The sequence below is a fragment of the Carettochelys insculpta genome, chromosome 1 (genome assembly GCF_033958435.1).
Source record: "Carettochelys insculpta isolate YL-2023 chromosome 1, ASM3395843v1, whole genome shotgun sequence".
Classification (NCBI taxonomy): Eukaryota; Metazoa; Chordata; order Testudines; family Carettochelyidae; genus Carettochelys; species Carettochelys insculpta.
The window spans coordinates 225,798,299-225,820,439 of record NC_134137.1 but is presented as its reverse complement, the minus strand read 5'-3'; the positions used below and the strand labels follow the sequence as shown (position 1 = coordinate 225,820,439).

General features: G+C 51.5%; 2 protein-coding genes across 2 annotated transcripts in view; one reads left to right on the top strand and one right to left on the bottom strand.

Moving 5' to 3' along the window:
• The window catches only part of LOC142016206 (uncharacterized), a 31,401-nt gene extending 18,128 nt beyond the window's left edge, over positions 1-13,273 (top strand). Inside the window, exons 10-20 of the mRNA XM_075000542.1 lie at positions 1,562-1,645; positions 3,286-3,348; positions 3,492-3,569; positions 3,697-3,785; positions 5,153-5,189; positions 7,297-7,445; positions 7,748-7,810; positions 8,159-8,234; positions 8,709-8,793; positions 9,035-9,122; positions 10,966-13,273. Of these exons, the coding sequence (XP_074856643.1) occupies positions 1,562-1,645; positions 3,286-3,348; positions 3,492-3,569; positions 3,697-3,785; positions 5,153-5,189; positions 7,297-7,445; positions 7,748-7,810; positions 8,159-8,234; positions 8,709-8,793; positions 9,035-9,122; positions 10,966-11,076 (923 nt within the window). The 3' untranslated portion in view covers positions 11,077-13,273. The remainder of the gene's footprint in view (positions 1-1,561; positions 1,646-3,285; positions 3,349-3,491; positions 3,570-3,696; positions 3,786-5,152; positions 5,190-7,296; positions 7,446-7,747; positions 7,811-8,158; positions 8,235-8,708; positions 8,794-9,034; positions 9,123-10,965) is intronic.
• Positions 13,274-16,255: 2,982 nt separating this feature from the next.
• TMEM39A (transmembrane protein 39A) overlaps positions 16,256-22,141 on the bottom strand; it is a 40,003-nt gene continuing 34,117 nt past the window's right edge. The window contains exons 5-9 of the mRNA XM_074983565.1: positions 20,926-21,080; positions 20,043-20,391; positions 18,961-19,148; positions 17,904-18,024; positions 16,256-16,742 (exon numbers count right to left, since the gene is read on the bottom strand). Coding sequence (XP_074839666.1) covers positions 16,509-16,742; positions 17,904-18,024; positions 18,961-19,148; positions 20,043-20,391; positions 20,926-21,080 — 1,047 coding nt within the window. The 3' untranslated portion in view covers positions 16,256-16,508. The remainder of the gene's footprint in view (positions 16,743-17,903; positions 18,025-18,960; positions 19,149-20,042; positions 20,392-20,925; positions 21,081-22,141) is intronic.

Genomic DNA, 22,141 nt, shown 5'->3' with positions numbered 1-22,141 from the left:
CATTAAAAAAGGGAAGGAGGATGATCCAGGGAACTATAGGCCGATCAGTCTTACATCAGTCCCTGGAAAAATCCATGGAGGGGCTCCTCAAGGAAGTCATTTTGAGGCACTTGGAGGAGGGGAAAGTGGTCAGGAATAGTCAGCATGGATTCATGAAGGACAAATCATGCCTGACCTATCTGGTTAGTTTCTACAATGAGATAAGTGGCTCTGTGAATAGGGGAAAATCAATGGATGTGATTTATCTGGACTTAAGCAAAGCTTTTGATATGATCGCCCACAATATTCTTGTCAGCAAGTTAAGGAATGTGGATTGGATAAATGGTCGGTAAGATGTATAGAAAGCTGGCTTGAAAGTTGGGCCCAGCGGGTAGTGATCAGCGGCCCAATGTCAGGATGGCGGTTGGTTTCTAGTGGAGTGCCCCAAGGTTCGGTTCTGGGTCCTGTTCTGTTCAACACATTTATCAATGACCTGGATGAGGGGTTAGATTGCAGATGACACTAAGCTAGGGGGAGAGGTAGATACACTGGAGGGTAGGGACAGGGTCCAGAGTGACTTAGACACATTGGAAGACTGGGCCACAAGAAATCTGATGAGGTTCAATAAGGACAAGTGCAGAGTCCTGCACTTGGGCTGGAAGAATCCCAAGCATTGTTACAGGCTGAAGTCCGACTGGCTTAGTAGTATTTCTGCAGAAAAGGACCTGGGAGTTGTAGTGGATGAGAAGCTGGGCATTAGTCAATAGTGTGCCGCTGTAGCCAAGAAGGCTAATGGCATATTATGTTGCATCAAGAGGAGCGTTGCCAGTAGATCCAGAGAAGTGATTATTTCTCTTTATTCGGCTTTGGTGAAGCCGCATATGGAGTACTGTGTCCAGTTCTGGGGCACCCAGTTATAGGAAGGATGTGGACACACTGGAGAGGGTATAGAGGAGGGTGACCAAAATAATTGGGCTGGACCATATGACCTATGAAGAAAGGTTGAGGGAATTGGGACTGTTTAGTTTGCAGAAGAGAAAACTGATGGAGGACTTGATAGTAGCCTTCAATTTACTGAAGGGAGGTTGCAAAGAGGCTGGAGAGAGGCTGTTCATAGTGGTCACGGATGGCAGAACACGGAACAATGGTCTCAAGTTGCAGTTGGAAAGGTCCAGGTTGAACATTAGGAAAAACTTTTTCACTAGGAGGGTGGTGAAGCACTGGAATGGTCTACCCAGGGAAGTAGTGGAGTCTTCATCTCTGGAGGGGTTTAAGTCTTGCCTTGACAAAGCCCTGTCAGAGCTGATCTGAAGGGTTTGGTCCTGCTTGGGGCAGGGGGCTGGACTTGATGGCTTTTTTTTGGGTCTCTTCCAGCTCTATTGTTCTATGATTCTAAAAGTGGCTGGTGGCCGTTGGGCTTCTCTGGGGGGATTTGGAAGGTGGTGAGCATCGCCGTTGGTAGAGCTGGGAGTGTCCGGTGTACGACACGCCCTCTCTTTCCTGTTGCAGATGCTGGGGAGGCAGTATGGGAAGGGCTGTGAACAGTCTTTATGGTCCCATGCAAATACATGTTTCTTTGTAGGTCTTTGCCCACTGGCTCTTGGCACTGACGGAGGTGGCTCTGTGAGGATTCCTGCTTCCTTCTGTGGTGTCGTGGGGCTGAAAGGTATTGCGCCCTTTACCTGGCTGAGGATCCTACCTTTCCATGGGGAGGACGGTTTCTTCTCCCCCATACCCTGACCTCCCACCCATCCCCTCCTGAGGTGAATCTGTTCCCCAGCCCTCTGCAGGTTTGGGGTGGTAGTGCCAGTTCAGCTGGTGCCTGCAACCATCAGTGGTGAGAACTGAGCTTTGACTTGTGACTTCAAATGGTAGGTAGGGAAGTAAAAAACTTGTGTGTCTTAGGGTTTTTAACTTAAAGTGAAACTGACCACTGGCACACCCAACGTAGAGATGCTCCCTACTTAGCTGGTATGCCCTGAGTGTTGCTGATGATCGGGTGTTCTGTACTCCAGCCACTCTTGTCTTCTAACCCAGAAACTTGCCCTGGCTAAAGGACCGAGTTAAGTAGTTGCTCTCCTGAGCTGGAGAGTGGGAACTTGTTTTTAGCAGGCAGAGTGGAGAGGAGAAGGTTGACACACATGAGCCCTGGGTCAAGAGGCATCTCTGACCTGGCACTGTGGATCCCCACCTTGCTAAGGGTTTGGAAAGTGCATTGTGTTAAGTTTACCCCTTTTTTTTTTAGCTCCCTCCAGGCAAGAGAGGACTAAGGGGCACAGAGAGAGTGGGGGGAATTGCCCAGTTGTAAATCCATCTGCTTCTGTCCTGACATCTGCAGAGCCCCAGGACCAATTTACAGCTTAGGAAGAAATATTCCCCACCCTCGGAATTCTTAGTTTTGAATAATGTGGTCACCCCAGGCCTGTCTCTCAGGTTCGGGGCCCCAGCGAGCCCTGGGTTAGTTAAACCCCAGTGAATTAGTACTCCTTTCTCAGGGTGTGGGAGGGGGCAGTATGTTCTGGCAGACCTGCTCAGAAGTGGGGAGGTAGCACTGTGAAGCAGGAAGGCAGTGGGATTGGCCTCAGTCCCATTGACCCCTAAGCATGCAGTTAAAGTGAAGCATGTGTCCCGTTGAGCTCTCTGGGACTGTCGGTGCTCAGAGTTAAGCCTGTGCTGTTGACAGGATGGTGGTCCCCAGTGGAAGGGTGTGGGGGTGGTCACTTCTGCTCTGTAAAGGCTCCCCAGGGAGCCAGAGCTTGGTTTCCAACATGCAGTCCTGCCCTTTATTCTTCTTCCTGAGCACATGTGCTACTGGTGCCTCCTGTAGAGTAAACTCTCCCCTAACTTAGAATTGCATTGGAGGGTGGAGTGCGGAAGGAAGCCCAGCTGTGATCCCTCTAGGAACAGCAGGATGGAACTTCGTACTGTTGTGCTCGTCCATCTCTTGACTGCGTGTGCCGTAATCAGCGCTGGCTTCTAGCGGGGACCAGATCCTAACCCATAGACACTCTTATTTGCCTCTCATCCCTTGTATCGTCTGGGATGTCCCCTGTGAGGAGAGGAGGGGAGCCTGTCTAGAGCCACTGTCTCCATGGCACTGGGGCGGTCTCACTCCAGGCACACAAGAACCCTTGTCCCTTTGTAGGTCAATTCCAAAGATAGGTCTGAACCACAGCCCAGATCCCCAATGAGCTACCTCAGAAAGACTGAGCTGTGGGAGCCGAGCTGCTCAGTGCTGATCTGTCTGCACTTACCACTGTTCCTTTGTGCCTCTGTCTGACCTCTGTCTCTGTGTCTTGCTTGAAGGTACCTTTGGGCGCATCAGTGGTCACGGCTGCCTTCCCCTCTCCTACTCCACCGTCGGCCTTGGTAAGAGGCCTCTGGCTCCGGGACTGTGACTTCACTGGGCTTGTTGTGTGAACACCCACAGCCGTTGTGAGCCCTTGCATAGGAGGGGGGCGTGTCCTGCTCGCCCCAGTCATGTTTGTGACCATTTCATTTGTTCTGGACAGGGCCCCTGTGTACCTCAGTGACAGATGCAGCCATTGCGTACAGCATCCTAGCTGGGCCGGATCCACTATACCCATATGGTGAGTGCGCCTTGTTCTCTCTCCCGCCCTCTCGTCCTGCCTGCCTCTCCTGGGTCTCCCCATGCTAGTGATCTGTCTGACAGCTCGCTGTGCCTAGTTCCTGCATCTTTTCATTTGTCCCTTGCAGGGCTGCAGCAGCCAAAACCATCCCTGTCTGAGATCCTCGCTCCAGACCTCCAGGGCATAAAACTGGGAGTGGACTGGACTTTTTTTAAGGTGCCTGTTGTCTCTCTCTTATGGTGCAGTGTGTCAGCTCTCTGACTTCCTCCAGCTCAGGCCTCATCTACACGACCATGGAAGATTGACCTGCTCAGGGTTGGTCTTCCAGGATTCGATTTTGCTTGTCTTGTCTGGATGTGCAAAATCGACTTCTCAAGGGTCGCAGTCAAGACGTGAGGAGTAGGGAAGGTTGACGGGGAGTGGGAAACTCTATAGTTGACCTTCTCCTGTATAAACAGAGAAGTTAGCCGAGCCCAGATATGTTGATTTGAGCTACACAATTGGTGTAGGTAGAATTGCGGAGTTGTGGTCAACTTTCTTAGTCTAAAACAACAAGAAGTCCTGTGGCACCTTATAGACTAACATATTTGAGAGCATAAACTTTCATGGGCAAAGACCCGCTTCATCAGATGCATTTGATAAATCGGGTCTCTGCCCACGAAAGCTTATACTCCAAAATATCTGTTAGTCTACAGGGTGCCACAGGACTTTTTGTTTTTGATGATACAGACTAACATGGCCGCCTCTCTGATACTAGGCTAAGGAAGTGTGTAGACATAGCCTGTTTTCCCCTCCACTAGCCTGCCAGTTGAAGATAGACTGCAGAGGTCTTTCTTGCTGCCTTTAATGCTATGGCCTGTTCCCAACTGCGTCAGAAACTTCACAACAAAAATCTTTTTCAAGAGAAGACAGTCTGTTGACATTGACATTTCCATAAGGAAACATTCTTAGAGTTGAAGCGTTTTACTTTCCCAAGGCTGCATTTTGTTTCCTGACATCACTGTTTTTCCGCCCTGGCGTTTGCAGCTATGGAAACAGCAACCCTAGGAGAGGAAGGGTTTGGGTCTGAACTGACGTTTGTGAGCGTGCGTCGTTCTGCAAAACAATTCAGTGTTTCCATTTTTCATCCAAATTCGGGACAAAAGCAAGTCTTGAAATATTGGGATTTCTCATGGGGTGGAAATTACATTTTCCAGCCTGCTCTGCCCCTCACCCACTGCCTGTCTGCTGAAGACTGAGCTGGGGTCACATTCCTTCCGCCCTAGCCAGGCAGAGGGGGGCTGTTTGTTACTGGGTGTGATGGCGCAAGGGAGGCTTCATGTGCTATGTTAGCTGTCCCATGGCTCTCTATTTTCCTCCTGCTTCTCTAGAGCTGCTAGTGCAGAGCTATGCAGTCTTGGAGCTGTGAGATGTGTTGGCTCTACTGCCTCAGACTGTGTTGCAAGGAGGAGAGGAACATGTGGCCTTAATTTGGTGCTTGGGGGTGGGCGGGGGAGGCTGGTGTAGGGCTCAGCCTGGGGGAAGTGGGCATGGCGACTGATAAAGGCCGTTAGTTTAATTTATTTTTCTGCCTTCTCTTTCAGGCCTGTGATGCAGAAATATTGGCAGTCTGCCAGAAAGGTAGAGCAAGAGTTTTTCCATTGCTGTTAGTTGCTCCCTCGGGTCCCTATGTGGTAAAGGCTGCAAAGGCCCCGAGGCTCTGACCTGTAGGAGCGCCCAGCCTTGTTAGTTTGGAGGGGGAAGAGTGGTGAAGCCACTGGGGGCAGCTGTCCGTATCTCGGCCTGTAGCGCGTTCTCTTGTCTCTCACCTAAGAGGTGCCTTTGTTCTGTGATAGCTCACGTCCAAGTCCTGGAACTGTAACCTTGGCTAACCTGGCCCCTGCTGGCTGCCTGCCTGCCTGCCTGCCTGAGGGCAGTGGCCCTGTGCCCTGAATGACCCTGATTTTGCTGGAGCTTTAAAGCTAAGCAGGTTTGGGATTGTTCAAATGACAGTGCTGCCCCCTTGCTCCCATTGAGCCTGGCATTCTGGGCTGGTGGTTCCTTTGCTGTTGGATAAGCCAGCCTGTGCGCTGCCACACCTGCAATATGATCATACAGAGTTGTCTTCTGAAAGCCTTTCTAGGTATGCCTGTCTGCTAGCCCAGGGTTAGCGCTCTGCTGGGTAGATGTGGGCCCGAGTCCTGCTCCCATCCACCCACTACTCGGGGCTTTCCTGACGGCAGCCAGATCAGCTGTGCTGCAGGTGTATGAGCTGGGGAGTTGTGGGGATCTTGTCAGAGCCCTGAAATCAAGCAAGGATGGACCTGTCAGTACTTGGATGAGAAGAGAGATCTCACCATGGTCTGTGGATCTGTATCCCCCATGCCTCAGATTTTAGCTGCTCATCGATCTCCAAAGGTTTTGTTGTTGTGCTGGGTACATTTATCTCACCTAATCCCAGCTCCTATTGTGACAGTATATTGCATCATCTCCTTGTGAATTTTAATTCACGTTCCCCCTTGCAGTCCGCTGGGCATGTCTAGCATTCAGCACGTGGCTGCCAAGATACTAGACTAGGTTCCTTTAAAAATACCAAAGAGGGTGTTTGCTTAATTAAATGTAGCATCACGTTTGAGTTTTAGCTACCCAGAGATCAGGAAACTCGGATCTTTCCCACAGCAGATTTAAACTTGCTCCCTTGTGTGTAGCCTGGTGGTGTCTTTTGCTCTCAGACACTTGGGGAAAGTAGTCTGTATGTTAATTAAAATGCACATTGTGGTGCATTCTGAATGCATGAGGGACTCATGCCTCACCTACACTGCTTCATGTTGGAAAGCAGGTCAGATGTTGTTTTAATAATGCTCAGCACTTACATAGCATTGTACAAATACCAGTTCCTATTTGAATGTTCCCACACCAAAGAGGTGGGTAGGTCCCCTTACCCCCATTTTACAGATGACAAAACTGAGGCCCAGGCTGAGTGGATTGTCACAGTGCTGAAAGGAGTCAGAAACAGTAAGGGTAGAACCCGTGTCCATACCTGACAGACATGGGACCACCCAGTGCCCCCTCATTGACAGCATCATGTTGCTTTCATCTCTGACCTCCATGTTACACTAGCTACTCTTAATGTCCCTTGGATGAGCACTAGTGCCATTGATAGCAACCTCTCCCTAGTCTAGCATTGCTTGTCCCAGCAGCCCTGGCAGCCCTTTGCAAAGTGCGAGACCCATTACTAAGCCCTTTTCAAAGGTGGGTAACTGAACTAGAAGTGGCTTTGCCACAGTGCAGCGAGTCAGTGGCAAAGCCAAGAGCAGACTCACCCTGGACCCGCTCTGTCACGTGATAGACGTTGTCTGGTGGACAGCAGCTGTGCAGTTTTTTTTCTATAATTAGATGCGTCCAGGTGTGTTACCGCCAGGGCACCCTCTAATTGTTTTCCGTCGGGGAGAAATACGTCTTATGTGCCCCAAGGCATGTGCAGATGTGCACCGCCATAGAAACGCATGCTGGCGGCTGTGGGCGCTCGGCTAATCAGCGGGGCAGCACCTGAATCTCTCCTAGATGGCTGCCCAAGCCCTCAGCTTTCAGGGAACGCCGGTCACTGTGCGAGCATAGGAGCAAAGAGCCTGTTGTAAGGCGATCGTGGACCCCCTGTCTGATGTGAGGTTAGGGCTTGGGCTGGTCTTGTAGCCTCCTGAACACAGGGGCTAGTGTGTGCCTTTTGCTCCTCCTGCGTCGTGCTCAGCTGTCGAGCACCTGCAGGCTGTAGGGGCCTCCGTGGTCGAGCTGTCCCTGCCGGAGATGGAGGAGGTGCGGGTGGCACACGTGATGTGCATTCTGAGCGAGATGAAGGATTTCCTGCAGCCCGACTTCAACACCCATTTCAAGGACATGGTAAGGGGTAGGGCTGTGGGTTGTTCGCCTCAGCCTCACTGGTCTCAGGCTGACTGCATCAGTCACAGCAGCATGAGTGGAAAGGTGTGTGGGATCTGGGACCGTCTCAGACTTTTCTGGAAGCGTGTCGGGCAACACACCAGCCACACCGCTGTTGCGTTTTGAGCTGTGGTCCGTGGGAAGGTGGCTCTGTCTTGGGCTCCAGGCTCTGGTGAGAGCTCAGCCCATCTCCCTTTTTTACCCTTTCTCCCACATGGGAGTAGAAAGAGTCGGCTTTCACCTGGAGTTTCTGTGTATTTCAGAATCTGGATACTCGGTTGAGCCTCGCTCTGGCTTCCCAGTTCACAGCAGGGGATTACATTAAGGTGAGGAGCGTGGGGTTGAGAGGGGAGGAGACAGGCAATGGAGAAGGTTCGATGGGGTGGTGGGGAGGAGACGGCCCACTCTCTGCCCCTGCATAGAGAGCCAGGGAGTGATTACCCAGCATAAGAACCAATGCAAGCTTGGAGGTGTCCAGACAAGGAGTCATCTGCCCCATGCTCTTAAACGGACTCTGATCAATGAGTCTGTGCTGGAGCTGGATCAGGGAAGGATGCTGTGGCCCACAGTACTGGTGGCGAGGCACTGCTGAAGGATTGCCTCCATTCTGTAAATTGCTGCCTCCTTGGTACGTCCCAGCTTGGGGGTCTGCTACCATCTCCTTCTCTTGGCAGGCAAATCGGCAGAGGACTCGGAGCATGAGGTTTTTGCGAGAGATCTTTGCCAATGTGAACTGTATCCTCACCCCAGGTATCTGCTCTGAACAGGGGCTTTACTGGGGCCCACAGTGAGACTCTTGGCAGGAATTTGCACCTGTGTGTGGTGCGCTTGGCTTCCAGGGTTCATGTTTGATCCAGGCTGAATGGCAGAGTTACATTTTTTATAGCTGCCTGCAGGCAAACATCCTAAATTTGCTCTGCCCCAGCTCCAAGGGAACATGACTCTGAATTTGCTCCTCTGGCTTTCCCAGGCCCCTGCTTTGTGTTGTAACGCTGCTGTCAGCTGAACTGGGCTGGCTCAGCAGGGCTGAAAGGGTGGGAGTGGGAGTCTGGTCTCTCGTGTGCATGATTAAGAAACTCCTGTTCCAGTGGGAAAGTGGCTGTTCCTGATGACGTGCCAACCACAAAGAACTTTGCTCTAACTCATGCCTGGAGTCAAGCCAGTGGGGGCTGGGTTGTCCCTGCAAGCGATGGTGATTGCTGAATGTGTGTTTCTCTCACACAGCCACTGCTTGCACTGCCCCAAGGATCCACGACTCTGACCTCGTGACCGGGAGCAATGATGTCCCAACGATGCTCCAGACCATGAGGTGAGAACTGGGCTTTTGTGCTGGGCAGTAAAATGTGTTCATGGTCAGGCTGTCTGGAAAACTCTGGGCAAGCTCGCCACTCCTCCAGGCCCCGCTGCAGTGGCTGCAGCCGTTGGTACGGGGGCACTGGCTTTACAGCAGGAGAGCTCGCACATGGTCTGGTTTTTGCCTCTCTGAAGAGCCAGGCTCCAGCCCAGCGATGAGCACATGGGTGACTTTTTTCTTCCCCTCTCTCTTGCAGATATGTGCAGCTTGGAAACTTCACAGGCATCCCGGCTCTGGTGGTGCCAGTTGGGTACTCAGCCACTGGGCTTCCCATCAGCTTTCAGGTAAGCACTGTGTCCCCTGCTAATGCTAGCAGGAGAGCTGTCCAGGCCGCACTGCTCTGCGGGAAGAAGGGTGGCTAGTGAGGGGTTCCCCAGAGCCAGTTCACATAGTAGGTGGAATTCGGTCCCAGAAGGTCTAAGCTTCTCCTCATCCTTGTCACCAGACTTCATACCGACCTACATATCCTGGGTCACCAGGCGCATGTGAGCCCAAGGAAAACACTGGGTCCTTTTCACTACCCCCAGGTCTTCCTCAGTTGCTCTCCTAGCACCTGTCCTGCTCCCATTCCTGTTGCTCACTTGAGCTCATCTGTGTGTACTCCCTTTGTCTCTGGCACAACGGTGCTCAACCTTTTCCTGCTGTGTCCGTGCCCTGCCTTACTAGCAATGGAATCCGTGCACGCTGCCCCTTATTACCTCACCGTCACTCCTCTCAGGAGCTTGGCTGGAGGCGGGCATGTGGGGGAGCTGGGGCTAGAGGCCGGGGGATGGAGTGGGAATGAGGGCACAGCTGGGCTGTATGGAATAGGGGCCAAAGCTTGGCTGGGGGTAGCGTGAGGCTGGGTGATGATCCAAAACTAGACCAGGAAGGGTGGCCCATTCGTGAGGGCTCTAGCCTAGGACTTGGGAGACCAGGGTTAAACTCCCAGCTGTGGCACGCCTTGTCCAATTCCCTTAGCCTCTGGGGACCTCAGGCCCCCAGCTGGGGCCATGGCAGTCATAGCACTGGCTTAGCTCCCAGGCTGTCTGGAGGGTAAAGACGTTGCAGAATGCCAGGCGCTCGGGTACGACAGCAATGAGAGCCGCAGGGGTAGCTTCCGTAGATGGATTTGTGGCCATACATCCAGGTATCCTGCTGTTGATTCTAGTTCTGGACCCTGGGGTGGCCGGAGAGGGGGAAGACAGCGACCGGGGGAGCAGAGGTGGTTGGGAGCGAACAGAAACTCTCGTCCAGACATTAAACTGTGCACCAGCAGTCCATTGGAATTGGCTGGTCGATCCTGGGGAGTCTCCCAGTCGATCACGATCTCCAGGGATGGAGAGGGGCAGCCCATGCAAGACTGTCTGCGAGAAGGAGTTCCTGTGACCCTGACCCTGACCCACGGGGTCTCGCTCTTTCAGGGGCCTCACCCCCGAAGCGCACACCTCACCGGCCAGCCGGAGCATGGTCCCTCGTTGCCCAGGCACAGGTGGAGTTCCTCAGCTGCCTTCCCCTGCTTGGCAAACCTGTCTCCTGAGTCATCCTTTGTAGAAGGTCCTCCGGGGCTCCAAAGCCTCACGCTCCAGGGGGCATAGGAACTGCTGCACCCGAGGGAGGTCAGAAGCATGGGGGCAGCTAGGAGAACATCACTGGTGCACAGAAGCTAAGGCTAGGGAAAGGGGCAGTCTTTGGGAGGGAGCTGGAAGGGGGCCCGTAATTACCTCCAGTCGTCATGTGCAACACCTCAGGCCAGCCCTGCTCCTGGCAGCCACGAGCCCACTTTTCTCCAGGGACCGTCTGGTGTCTAAGGAGGACAGTCATCCTGCGGGAGAGGGCAGCTGTCCCTGTCTGTCCCAGCCAAAAGCTCTCCCACCTCAGAGGCTCAGTGCTCCTGTTGTTCTCCCCGTATGTCCCTGGTGGGTGGAGCCCTTCGGCACTGGTGCCTGTGATCCCCCGGTGACCTCAGGCTGGGTGTTAGAGGGTGGCTTTGGCAGGGTTGTGATGCCATTGCCAAGAAGGCTTCTCAATCATTGTGTGTGTGCTCTTCTGCTGGAGAAGCCAGGCTTCAGGCCACTGCTCTGTAAGAAAGCTCCAATGCCCCGCCGGAGACGGTGACTGTGCTGCTTCTGTGTCTTCCACTTGCAGGTCATGGCAAAGTGGTGGGACGAGGCCGTCCTCTTCCGGGTTGGCCTGAAGCTGGAGCACTTCCGTGAGACGACCAGGAAGCCAGCCATTTATTACGACGTCCTCGCGTGACGGGAGACCCAGCAGAGATGCTGTGATTGTCCTGAGTTGAGCGTTGCCTGGGAAAGGAGTTACAACTTCCAGTGCTGATCTGAATGCTGGGGGCGGTGGCAGCAGGGCTGTTTTACATAGCAGAATAGTAGAGTTTGTACTAATGTAGTAGTTATTCCCCTGTGCGTTCCATGCTGCTCTCAGGTACTAGGGCTCTAAGGTGATGCCTGTGGATATGGGGCTCATGGACAGATGCAGAAACAAATATTTGGTGTTACATGGGTAGGACCAACCTGGAGTATTCCTCTAATGACTTTGCTTGGGCTGCACTACTAAACACCCAGCTGTGGGTGTGCAGCTCCCCTGGCCTTGCACAGGATGCAGCACCTGCTTCTTGAGTAAATCCTTTTTCCCGAGTTACACTGTAGAAAGGGAGAACAAAACACTGCTCTTCCCTGGGTCTTGGGGTTTCTGTTTCGTTTGGGGAGGGGTGAGCTTTTGGGGTGGGGAGTTGGTGGGAGGGGACAGCAGCAGCATCCCTACTGCAGGAGGAGCGTTTTTACACTCAGGATAAGCTAATAGGATGTGGCTCCTCCTGGAGCAGACGGGCTGCTTCAGGAAATGCACAGGACCATATTCTTGGCCAGGGGCATAGGACTGGTGTCTCTTGCAGCGAATGTGCTAACCTGCATGTGCAAGAGAAACTGAACAAAATGGCGGACGAATAGGAAAGCAGAGTCTCTTAAAGCTTGTTTTGATTTCTCTCAGGTCCCTGTCTGCTGGCAGGGGGGATTTTTGTGAAACTAGGAGCTCTTACGGACTGTGCCCTTCATAGAGCCTGAGGCAGGGATGCGGAGAACTGCACCAGACTAACAAGCCTGTCTAATTGCAGCACAGCAGTAGGTAAGAGATGGGATATAAACTACCCGTCCCTTAGGACCTATCAGCCAGCACCTCCTCCTAAGCCTTTGGCTGAGGAGGAGAGGTCAGGGCTCTGAAAGGCAGATAAATGGTGGGCCAAGGAGAAGGCATTGTCCTGGTCTAGGAGGGCTTCTTACTGCTCCATTCTCACATGCTTCAAAAAAGCGTGCAAAGCAAACGCTGTCTACCACACCCTCCTCCCTGCCACAGTTTCATGAAGGAGCTAGGCCTTAGGGCCAGGACTGCCTAAAGATCACAGTCTATAGTGAAAACTTGCCCTTAAATTTTGGTGGGTACCCACCTCTCTGCCTCATGGGGTTGGCTTGTTGCTTCTGCCCACTGATTGCTGTACTAGTGCATTCAGCTTGGTTATGTCTATCAGAGCAAGAAAAGGCATTGCCCTAAACCTACGTTGGTGGTTGATCTCTCCTCTACTCATTACGTACCTTTTGGTCAGTAACATACTTGACACAGAAGCATTGAAAGGGAAACTCCTCAAGTTGTCCAATGTATTCTACACCCCCCACTGCCAGCGGGTTTTAAATTTAATACTAGCAGAAGCTGCTGCTGCTGGGCCAGAGTTGACCATTTCCCTGCTCGGAAAGGTGGAATGCTCACTGGAGTAAGCAAAGGTCACATTTTAACATGCCCCACCTCCCCAATACGCCCCCGTCATAATCCCGTTGTTTTCTAAATGGAATGGGCTTTATTCCCAGCTTGCAGCTTCCATGCCGTTGAAACAGGAAAACACACGGCTGGACTCTCTCATCCACATTCAGTTCCTTCTGGGAAATAGCTGCCAGCATCATTTGCTGTTACAGAGAAAGTGAAACAGTGTGGGCTCTCTGAGTGCTCTGCAGTTCTTCTTTACTTCTATCTAGTGAACTAGTGTTACCATATTAAAAAAAGGACACCCCTGAGAAAGGGAGTGTATCTTTATCAGCGTTTACCCACTCATGTTGTGTTCATGTACTATATATAGACAAAAAATAACATATTAATATGAGTGGGTACATGCTGATAAGCTCCCTCTCAGGGTTGTCCTTTTTTGAGAGGTCAAATACAGTAACCCAAATTGCCCAGTAGGCTCCAATAGCTTCCTCTGAAGACTAGCATCCTTCTAACTGCTACACAAGTACTTTCCCTGCTGCAATGGTAATTATAGTTTGGTAAAGGATCTGTCTGTGGAAGGGCTACAAATGTATGCATGTTGCCTGAAGGCATGCTGAGGATTTGCCCAAATGTCCTGCATGGGGATGGGTGTTATGTCTCCACTCAAATATACAAGTTTGTGCTCTCTCTGCTCAGTCTGCTCTTTGTCAGAATTGAGGGACTCTAATTGCAGTGGTGGTAGGCGTGTTACCAGCAGGTGGGATCGCAAGAGGTTGCTGTAAAGAAGGGGATGGGGGGCAGACTGCTGGAAATATTCTAATGTATATAGTCATAGGAGTATATGTAAAAATGACAGCCATCTAAAGACAGGGTAGAGCAGGGTGCTTGTGGAGGGAGAAAAAAACTGCTTACACTCCACTCCAGTGCTGTTGGAATTTGAGTTGTCCATTCTTAAACCAGGGTAATTCTTCTTTGGTTCGGAACAGAAGAATCAAACCCTTCTCTCTGGAGGGGCTCACACCTCGTGTAGTAAGAAAAAACATAAGCACAGGTGCCTGTATGCGTTGCCACTTACTGAAGGCTAGATTCATGTGGCTGTTCAAATGTCTGACATTTTAAGTACTTAAAATCCAAACTTCAGATTTTCAGTGCCTCCCTTCTGCTGCCTCCTAGACCTCTAGGTGTCCAATTCCCACAGCATCTGAAAAACCTGCTGAATATATACCCAGTTGCCTCAGAGGGGGCACCAGATCCCTGGAAGAATCCTTGCCATGATGCTGAAGGCCTGGATTGTGGGATCTGATACAGTAGGTGGACAGGACTTGAAGGTGAACCTCCTAAGACCCATCTTACTTAGAGGCTTGGGAGGACTAGATTTTTACTGGTAAACATCTATTTCACCAACTGCAGACCAGTGAAAAATACATTAACTGGTAATAATTTAGATAGGCAAAATAATAAAAATCCCTTGATGTCAGTGTCTGATGTAAGGATATTTTGACAAGTGATGCTGAAAATTTGTGTGAACAATAAAGCTTTAACTTTCTGAATCAACAGCGATGCTTAAATAATCTAACATCTTAATTCTGCACTACTCTCAAAAACAGCAACGAAGGGTCCTGTGGCACCTTATAGCCTAACAGAAAAGTTTTGAGCATGAGCTCTCGTGAAAGTAACTATAAAATGTTTTAGCAACACTTGCTATTCTCTAGTGAAACTAAAAAGAAAAATGAATAAAAATCAAATGCTGCCAAGTCTCAGCCAGAAAGTGATTCCAGGGTTTAGCAGAGAGTGAGAACATCTTACCTTCTACTTACCCCACCACATACTTGGGGTCAATGTGCTGTTGTGAAGCTGTCTCTACACTAAGATAAATTTGACTTTTTTTTTTACCCTTGTTTTTGTGGATTAGAGTCCACAAACCTTGAAACTTGATCCATCATTTTTCTGTTTTGTGTGTCCCCATTGCGCTGTGCAAGTTTGACAGCATGAGCAGTGCATTGTGGGTACCTGTCCCACAGAGCTTTAGTCCCAGTTGCTTGTGGGTGTTTCATGTTAGAATTGCAGAATGCAAAGCACTGCCCCAGAATTCAGAGCACCTAGTAACAGAATTCAGCTCTCCCCCACAAACCCACCTGGGTTCCCTCTGCTGTGCATTCTCTGCAAACCTTGCAGGCAGCTGTGCATCAACCCCTGTCCAGTTCCATCAGCTGTGTAGCTGGACCTTTGTATTTGCAGTCTTGGGTGCTGCAGAATTCTAGTTCTAATACAATGAAAAATTGGCAGGCTTCCTGTGCACCTGGATGGAGAGCAGCAGAGAAGAAAGCAGCCATACGTGGAGGGTCGCTGCATAGCTTTGTGGATACATATGGGACACTTCTGGGTGCTAATTAATTCAAATTAAAGACTAGCACATTCCTACTATCTTTCATTTGAAACTGATGCTGTACCACCCAGTAATGACATTTTTATCATCAGTCTTAGGGCTCACTACTTCAAGCTAACAGTATTTACAGTGAATACAGTGACATTTTAATATCAAGCTAACCCCTTTAAATTTGATTTTTTATCTTAGACAGCCTGAGATGCGAGTTCAAATCCCTGTTCCCCCTCAGGCGAGGCAGGAGGTACTGAACCTGGGTCTCCCATATTCCAGTTGAGTGCTCTCAGCCCAACTTAAAAGTGCTAAAGCACCATCACCCAGCATTTACACATGCCCCTTCCCTTCAGAAGAGGCATGCTAATGAGGCAGTGGCCTGCATATTCAGTACCTCATTAGCTTAATGGCGGCCAGTCACACTTTGAAAGTGCATCTTTCCCAACCCAGACTGGCTGTATAGATGCCAGTGCTTCGAAATAAGTGCCAGACTCTGAAATTCCCTTATTTCCACTTTGTTATGGGAACAGGGGAGTTTCAAAGTGTGGTGCTTATTTCAAAGCACCCGCATCCCTACAGTGAGTATGAGTTTGGAAAGCTGCGCTTTCAAAGCGCAGCTGGCTGCCATTATGCTAATGAAGTGCTGAATACACATGTTAGTGCCTCGTTAGCATGCCCCATCCGAAAGGGAGGGCATGTGTAGACACTCCCTCAGTGTTTTCTGTGAGGAACCTCGCTTCAGGAGCAGCAGTCTGGTTGTGAATCCTAATGAGGGGGAAGTGCTGCCCTATGAACTGGACTGAGCTGGTTGCACCCCTTTGGGATAGCTCCCAAGTCAGTTTGCAAGCTCTCACGCAGCCTGTTCTCAGACTCCACAGCTGTGTTAGGTGACTGCCAGACACCTAATTGTTCCGCAGCACAACACTGAATGTAAGTTCCTTTTGTGGATTTAGTCCTAGCTTCTGAGCTAAGCCACAGCACCACCCTGGACTGCTAGAGCAAAACCCTTTTCCTCTTTCTGGCAAGAGAGGGGCATGCAGCATTCGCCTGCCAGCTAGCTCTCGGTAGGTAGCAGTGAGAGCCATGCCTCTGGAAACCCCCTGGACATTCCCTGGTTTTAGTTCCCTTTGTGACTGAGTCTCCACCACAGAATTTGTTCACACCTCCGTGGCAGGAGACTCATCTTGCCAGCCCTGTCCTCCGGCTCCATGAGACAGAGCAGAAGAGATGGTGGTGGTGCGACTGTGTGAGCAAAGCAGTAACAGTGATCACACACGCAAGCCTGTTTGCTTCACATAACTGTATGTATGGATATAGATATACGGTATATACACACTGATTTCATAGGTTATATATAAAATAACACCTTGTTTATAAAGCGACATTTAATTGCCACTTGCCCTGTCCCGCCCCACAAAAACAATAGTATACAAAATATAAAATATCTTAAATATTTATAAACAGCGCAAGGAAAAAAATAGAACTGTACGAAAATAGTTTTTCTGAGGTTCCGTCCCCTCCCAACCATTGATGGTTTGGCAGGTTAATGTGCCTTGAGTCCGTAGCTGTTGAGGGGGTAGGAGTAGGCCCTGCCCAATACTATCCGGTCCCGGAGGAGCTTAAATAAGACATAGTAGTTGCAGAAGAGGATCAGGGCCATGGAGAGGGTGTGGTTCCACTTCTCTGAGCGCAGCAGGGAGTACAGCTGGTAGCAGACCACACTGCCTTCAATGAGGATAAGCAGGTTGAGCAGCCGTAATGGGCGGTGAAAGAGGAACTGCAGAAGAAAATCAGCAGGTTTGTGGTTTGCACTGGCAAAGAAGCTGGAGGAATATTTTGTACCATTTGCAGGGCTTGCGCCATTGGGTTAAATAACTGGTAATGTCCAGATGGTGGGCTAGCTAGCAGCCCAGAAAAATATTCTGGCCCATCAGGAGTCCCTGCTCTGGAGTGTCCCTCTGTGCAGGCGGCAATGCTACAGCCATTCTGGAAAACAGCCAATAGGCACCTGCTACTGCTGTGGTTTTGAAACTGCTCTCACATTAGCTGAGTGCAGTGAGTGGAAAGCCCCTTGCCCAGGGAATGAGCAGCAGGAGATTATCCTGGGCTGAATTCCAACTCTGACTGACAGGAGAGGTTGCTGTCTGTGGCCCATCCAATCAGTGGCCTTTTTGCTGCAACTGCTTGCAAGAGTGCCCATCTGGGGCACAGTCCCTTCCCCTCCTAGGAGCTGGACTGAGGTTCCCCATTGTATTAAACACAGGTCCCCAAACGGGTGCAGACTACAACGGGGGCTCCATCTCTCCCTTCCACTCTGCTGAACTAGTCAGGTCCTCACAGTATCAGAGCAATGTTTTGAACAGTCAGTTCCTTTGCCAGGTTCAGCTTTCCATGCAGCAGCAGCTGGCCCCAGGTCACGTCTAGAATTAAATATCTGCAGAACTACAGCAGGCCACATATTTAAAACAAAACTGTTTGAACAAAGACAAAAGGAAAGAAGGGGACCCATAACTAGCAGGAAAAATAGCCGGGCCTTCTGAGGGCTTTGGAACTAAAAGCAGTCTACCCGCATTCAGTCTTATTCTTTGCTAATCACCAGCCTGCGGTCGTTTCAATAAGAGGGTTAGCACCAAGAGTGCTAACAAATCAGAGGAGTGTGTGTTTATGGTGGACATGAAGCTCTGTATCTAATGCCAGTCTGCAGTGCATACTAGAAAATATTAGAGGGCCCTGAGGGAAAGAGCAGGAAATTAAGAAAAAGGTGGGGCCAGGCCCTGGCAATCTTGGTTTGAAGACTCCAGTTTAATACTTTCTGCCTGACATTCAATTCAGGCTCATCACAAGCTATTCTGCTGCACCGGAATTCAACGCTCCCCCCCCGGCAACCCTCTCCACACCACCTCCTCCATGAGGCTGACACATCAGAAGAGATACTTGCATAAAAGCGGGCGTGGGAGACGTCTGAAGGCACTGCTACGTTATAAGGCCCTACCGCCTTGTACAGGCATCGACTGTGTCGCACCAGCACGCCCTGGGGCCAGATTGTACTTTCCGACCAGCTGAGAAGAGAGAGAGAGAGACGGTGCCATTAGCCTATAAAAAGGCAGCAAGTGGGGGTGGGACGTGGAGGGTGATACTTTCTAGGTCAGCTCAAGAGCTTATGTCTGATGAATGATTTCAGGGCACCCACCAAAAGCAGGTGAGCATTATTCCCTTCAGGGAAACGGGCATGAGAGGGGAGAAGATACCTACCAGAGTGTAAGACCAAGCAGAGCCTGGTTAGTAAGGATGTCATCATTACAGAATCTGTGACTTCCAGACACCTGCCTCAGCCCTGGGACAGCAGGGCCGGAACTCTCACCGGCAGGGGGTCCCTGCAGCTCCCGGCTGCTCCACCTACCGCTCTGAGCCATCGCAGGCAGGCTCCTAGTGAGCTGCAATGGGGGGTGGGGGCCGAGTGCCAGACCTCCCCATAGCAGGGCTCAGGCTCTTATCCCTCCAACTTGCCTGGGTTTCAACCAGCTCCCCACGCTCCCCCCCCCCCCCCCGCCCCCAAGTATTCTTAGTGGCAGTCAGACAGATTGCAGGCCTCCCTGAACTTCTGTTTATTGGCTGTAACAGTGCCAAAATCTTACCCTTACCCATTCACACAACTAGGCCCAAACAGTGCCCGACACAAGAACACTTCTGGATTGGCGCCCGTGGGGCTGCTGGGAAACATCCCACCGCCCATGGGTTGTGAGATCACGAGAGGGAGTCCTTATTGCTGGGGAGCAGTGTGAGGGCCAGTGCTGTCCGGGCACTGCTGCCGGGAAGCTGACAGCGCTCAGGGGCAGGACGTGCAGGCTCCGGCAGCACGGACAGAGCAGAGCAGCCATGACCTTTCCATGCAATACTTGGAAGAAGGGAGCAGCTTTCCAGGCAAAGAACAGCAGCTCCTCAGAAGGCCCTTGCTCCCTGGGGCAGGGCGCTAACGCCTCCCAGGCCACACTTACATGTGCTGCGGGGCGTTGCTATAGGAGCCGTGTTCCAGCTTCTGCCACTTGCCCAGGTGGGCGGCCGATCTGTGCAGCAGGTCGCAGTACTTGGGGGGCAGCAGCTGTGTGGTGAGCATAACGAAAGCGTTGATCCACACCATGATGAGGTGCTCGCAGGACCAGCGCATGTCGTAGTACTGGGTGCTCTGCAAGAGACCGGAGGGTAGGTTAGCGCCGCTGGCACCTCACACCAGACAGGACAGGGGGATGCTGTGTGTGCAAGCAGCAGACCAGCTCCGGACTTTACAGGCAGGCACTGCCAGGCCAGTGAGTTCGGAGGGTTACCACCTAGGAGACACCTCACAGTTCCTTCTCCTGGACCTAGAGGCGAGAGAGGACAGGGGAAGCTGCAGCTTGTGCCTCTCTTCCCTCAGCAGCCACCAGAAGGGTGGCTGAGCCATGGACTGTACGTAGACCAGAGTCACTGCATGGACTGTGGAGCCCTTTCCCTTCCTGACAGCACAGAAAGGATCAGCCAAGCTTAACAAGCTCAGGGATGCTCCTGCAACTCCACAATGAACAACAGACACTGGGCTGGCTACAGAAGTCCCAGATTTCCTAGTCAATAGCCACTGAGCCTGGCACAAACTGGAGAAGCAAAATACAGCCCTGGCACCAAGACTTCCCATCTCTGGTTCAGGTCCAGACGTCCCTGGTGGCCCTGTTCTACGACAGGCAGAATTGAAACTCCCGGACCAAACACATACACCCCAACCGTTAGCAAAATGTAGGAGGTGAACAAGGCAGCTTGTGCCTGTTTGCAGCACGACCACAGTTATCTGTCGGTCCGGGGAACAGGATAAGGGGTTAGTAAACAGGGCAGGGGGGACCACGGGTGCATCAAGTGTATGGCAATACCTATCCGCCAACCAGGAGCGGTACTAGTGCATTCCAGATGCAGCCACACTCCACCATCCAGGCTGCCAAAGGGGAGACAGAGAAAAGGGGATTAACCAGAAATCTGGCACGTTGACCATTTTGTGCAAATCTGAGACAGCAGCGGCGACGGGGGGAAAGCACCAAGGTGGGACAACAGCTACCTTCACGAAGCACAGCGGCAGGAAGGCCACGTAGTAGGCACTGAAGAGGGAGTTGAAGAGAACCTCCTTGATCCTGCGGTTGAAGTCCGCTTTCAGGCACTCCACCTCATTGCGGATGAGGTCGGGAGAGAGGGGACAACTGTGGGTGGGGATGGCCGTAGGGTTATTGAACTGTTCTTTCAGGGACTCCCGCAGGAGTGAGAGGAAGTCTTTGGGTTTGACCAGGCTGCCGACGCCTGAGGTACCGTCATCCACCATCTGATCCTGCACCAGGTAGCTGCAGTCTGTTGGGAGCGGCTGCGCTCTGCTGTCTTGGTGGAAGCAGCAGAGGGGAACATAGACACCGAACCTGAGGAAAGCGAGGGAAAGCAGGGTAAGAAGGCTGCTGTCTACATACCAGACCAAGTGCCATAACTCTCCCCTGCCCCTCCCCCGCCCCACAGAGGAGAGAGAAGTGAAGTCCCACGAAAGCCAGCGCTGTCTGGTGCTCACAGTTCAGAGCCAAGCAGCCTCCACGCTTCTTCCTGTAAGGCGTGGTGCAGAGTTCCCTATAAAATTCTTGGCTAAGGGACCCATGAGCACACCCACAGATGTCACAGGTTCAATAAACCCACTTGCTACTAACAGTACATCCACCCCCTTTCTCTATGTCTTCAGGGCTATTGGCTCCTCCTTCCTTCAGACACCTCCTGCCACTCACCTACCCCTCACCTTCCTGCATGCGCTCAGAAGCCAGGAGCTGCTCTATCTACGTACGCACCCCTCTCACACAGGTCACAGATCAGCAGTTCCTCCTCATACAACACGGCTGAGGCCACACATCTGCCACCTCCCCCCTGTGCTTGTGGACCCATCCTTCCCCCGAAGCCAGGGCGTTACTCACGGGTAGCCCAAGAAGAGGAGGTTGAGCACAGAGTGGCTGCGGAAGAGATTGACCAGAGTCCAGCAGAGCGCCCAACCGCACAGCGTGAGCAGCACCAGGCGCGCCATGATCAGTGCCATGTAGTGAATCACTGATGTTGCGCCCACCTGAGAGGCCTGCAAATTCAAAACCCAAAAGAAATTACCATCCTGTCACGTTGATGCCAGGATATGCCTGTATTGCAGGCAACGGGGGAAGAAAGGAGACCCAAAGGGCTCCTGAGGGAGGTGGTGTGGTTGCTACCCTCTTCCTCAGGAACAAAGATGCCCTGATATCCATGATGGTGAGGGGTGCTGGGAGGTAGCTCTTAGCTCTCGGGCTTTGGTTGGGACAATCCAAAATAACAGTGATTGTTTAGAGCCCAGCCTGAACCCTCTCCAAGAGACAGGGGCTAGGTTACTCCTAGGATAGGGCCTTTAGCAGTGGAACTGCAAAGTTGTTGGGCCTTAATTGTGCAATGATGGGACACGTTGCGTCTTGAACATTCCCTCTCTCTGCTTTTACCAAACGTACAGACTGCAGTCTTGCAAGGAGATGGGGCATTTCATATTACAGTAAGGGGATTATTTGCAGTCACAGAAATTGTCATGGTCGTTTGCATTAAGAAAAACATTCTTAGGAGCAACAGCTGAGCAGGCCATGAAAGAGATTCCTGAGCAAGGGGTTTCAAGGCCCTGTCTCCATACAATCCAAGTGTGGTCTAGGGGAGGCCTTGCTGAGGATGATACAGTAAGGGAAAATGGTAGAAATCACAGATGAAGTTGAGCTTCTGAGCTCCCAGTTAGCCCGGTCACCTGCAGAACGGGGCAGGAGTGCTCCCTACTGTACGGTTCTCCAGTGCTTTGTCTGTCCAAGCTTTAAGTATCCTTATGGACAGAGCTTGCACCACTTGTCTTTTCGCTTCAACACTGAAGGTCGCTCTTGGCGGCCCAAGTGATCTTTCTCAGTCCTAACTTGAACCCGCTTCTGCCCTCACACCCACAGACAATTCTCAACGGAATCAAGGAGTGTTGTGCTCAGAGGGCAGAATCAAAAAAACCCCGGCAGGCTCACAGAAAGCAAAGGGAGCTGAAGAAGAACAGTTCTACCAGCACTTCCTCTTTCACCAACTGCTCAGCCTTTGTTTTGAACTCAACAGGGAGTTAGCCATGACCTTGGACTCCCCCTAACCTCTGAC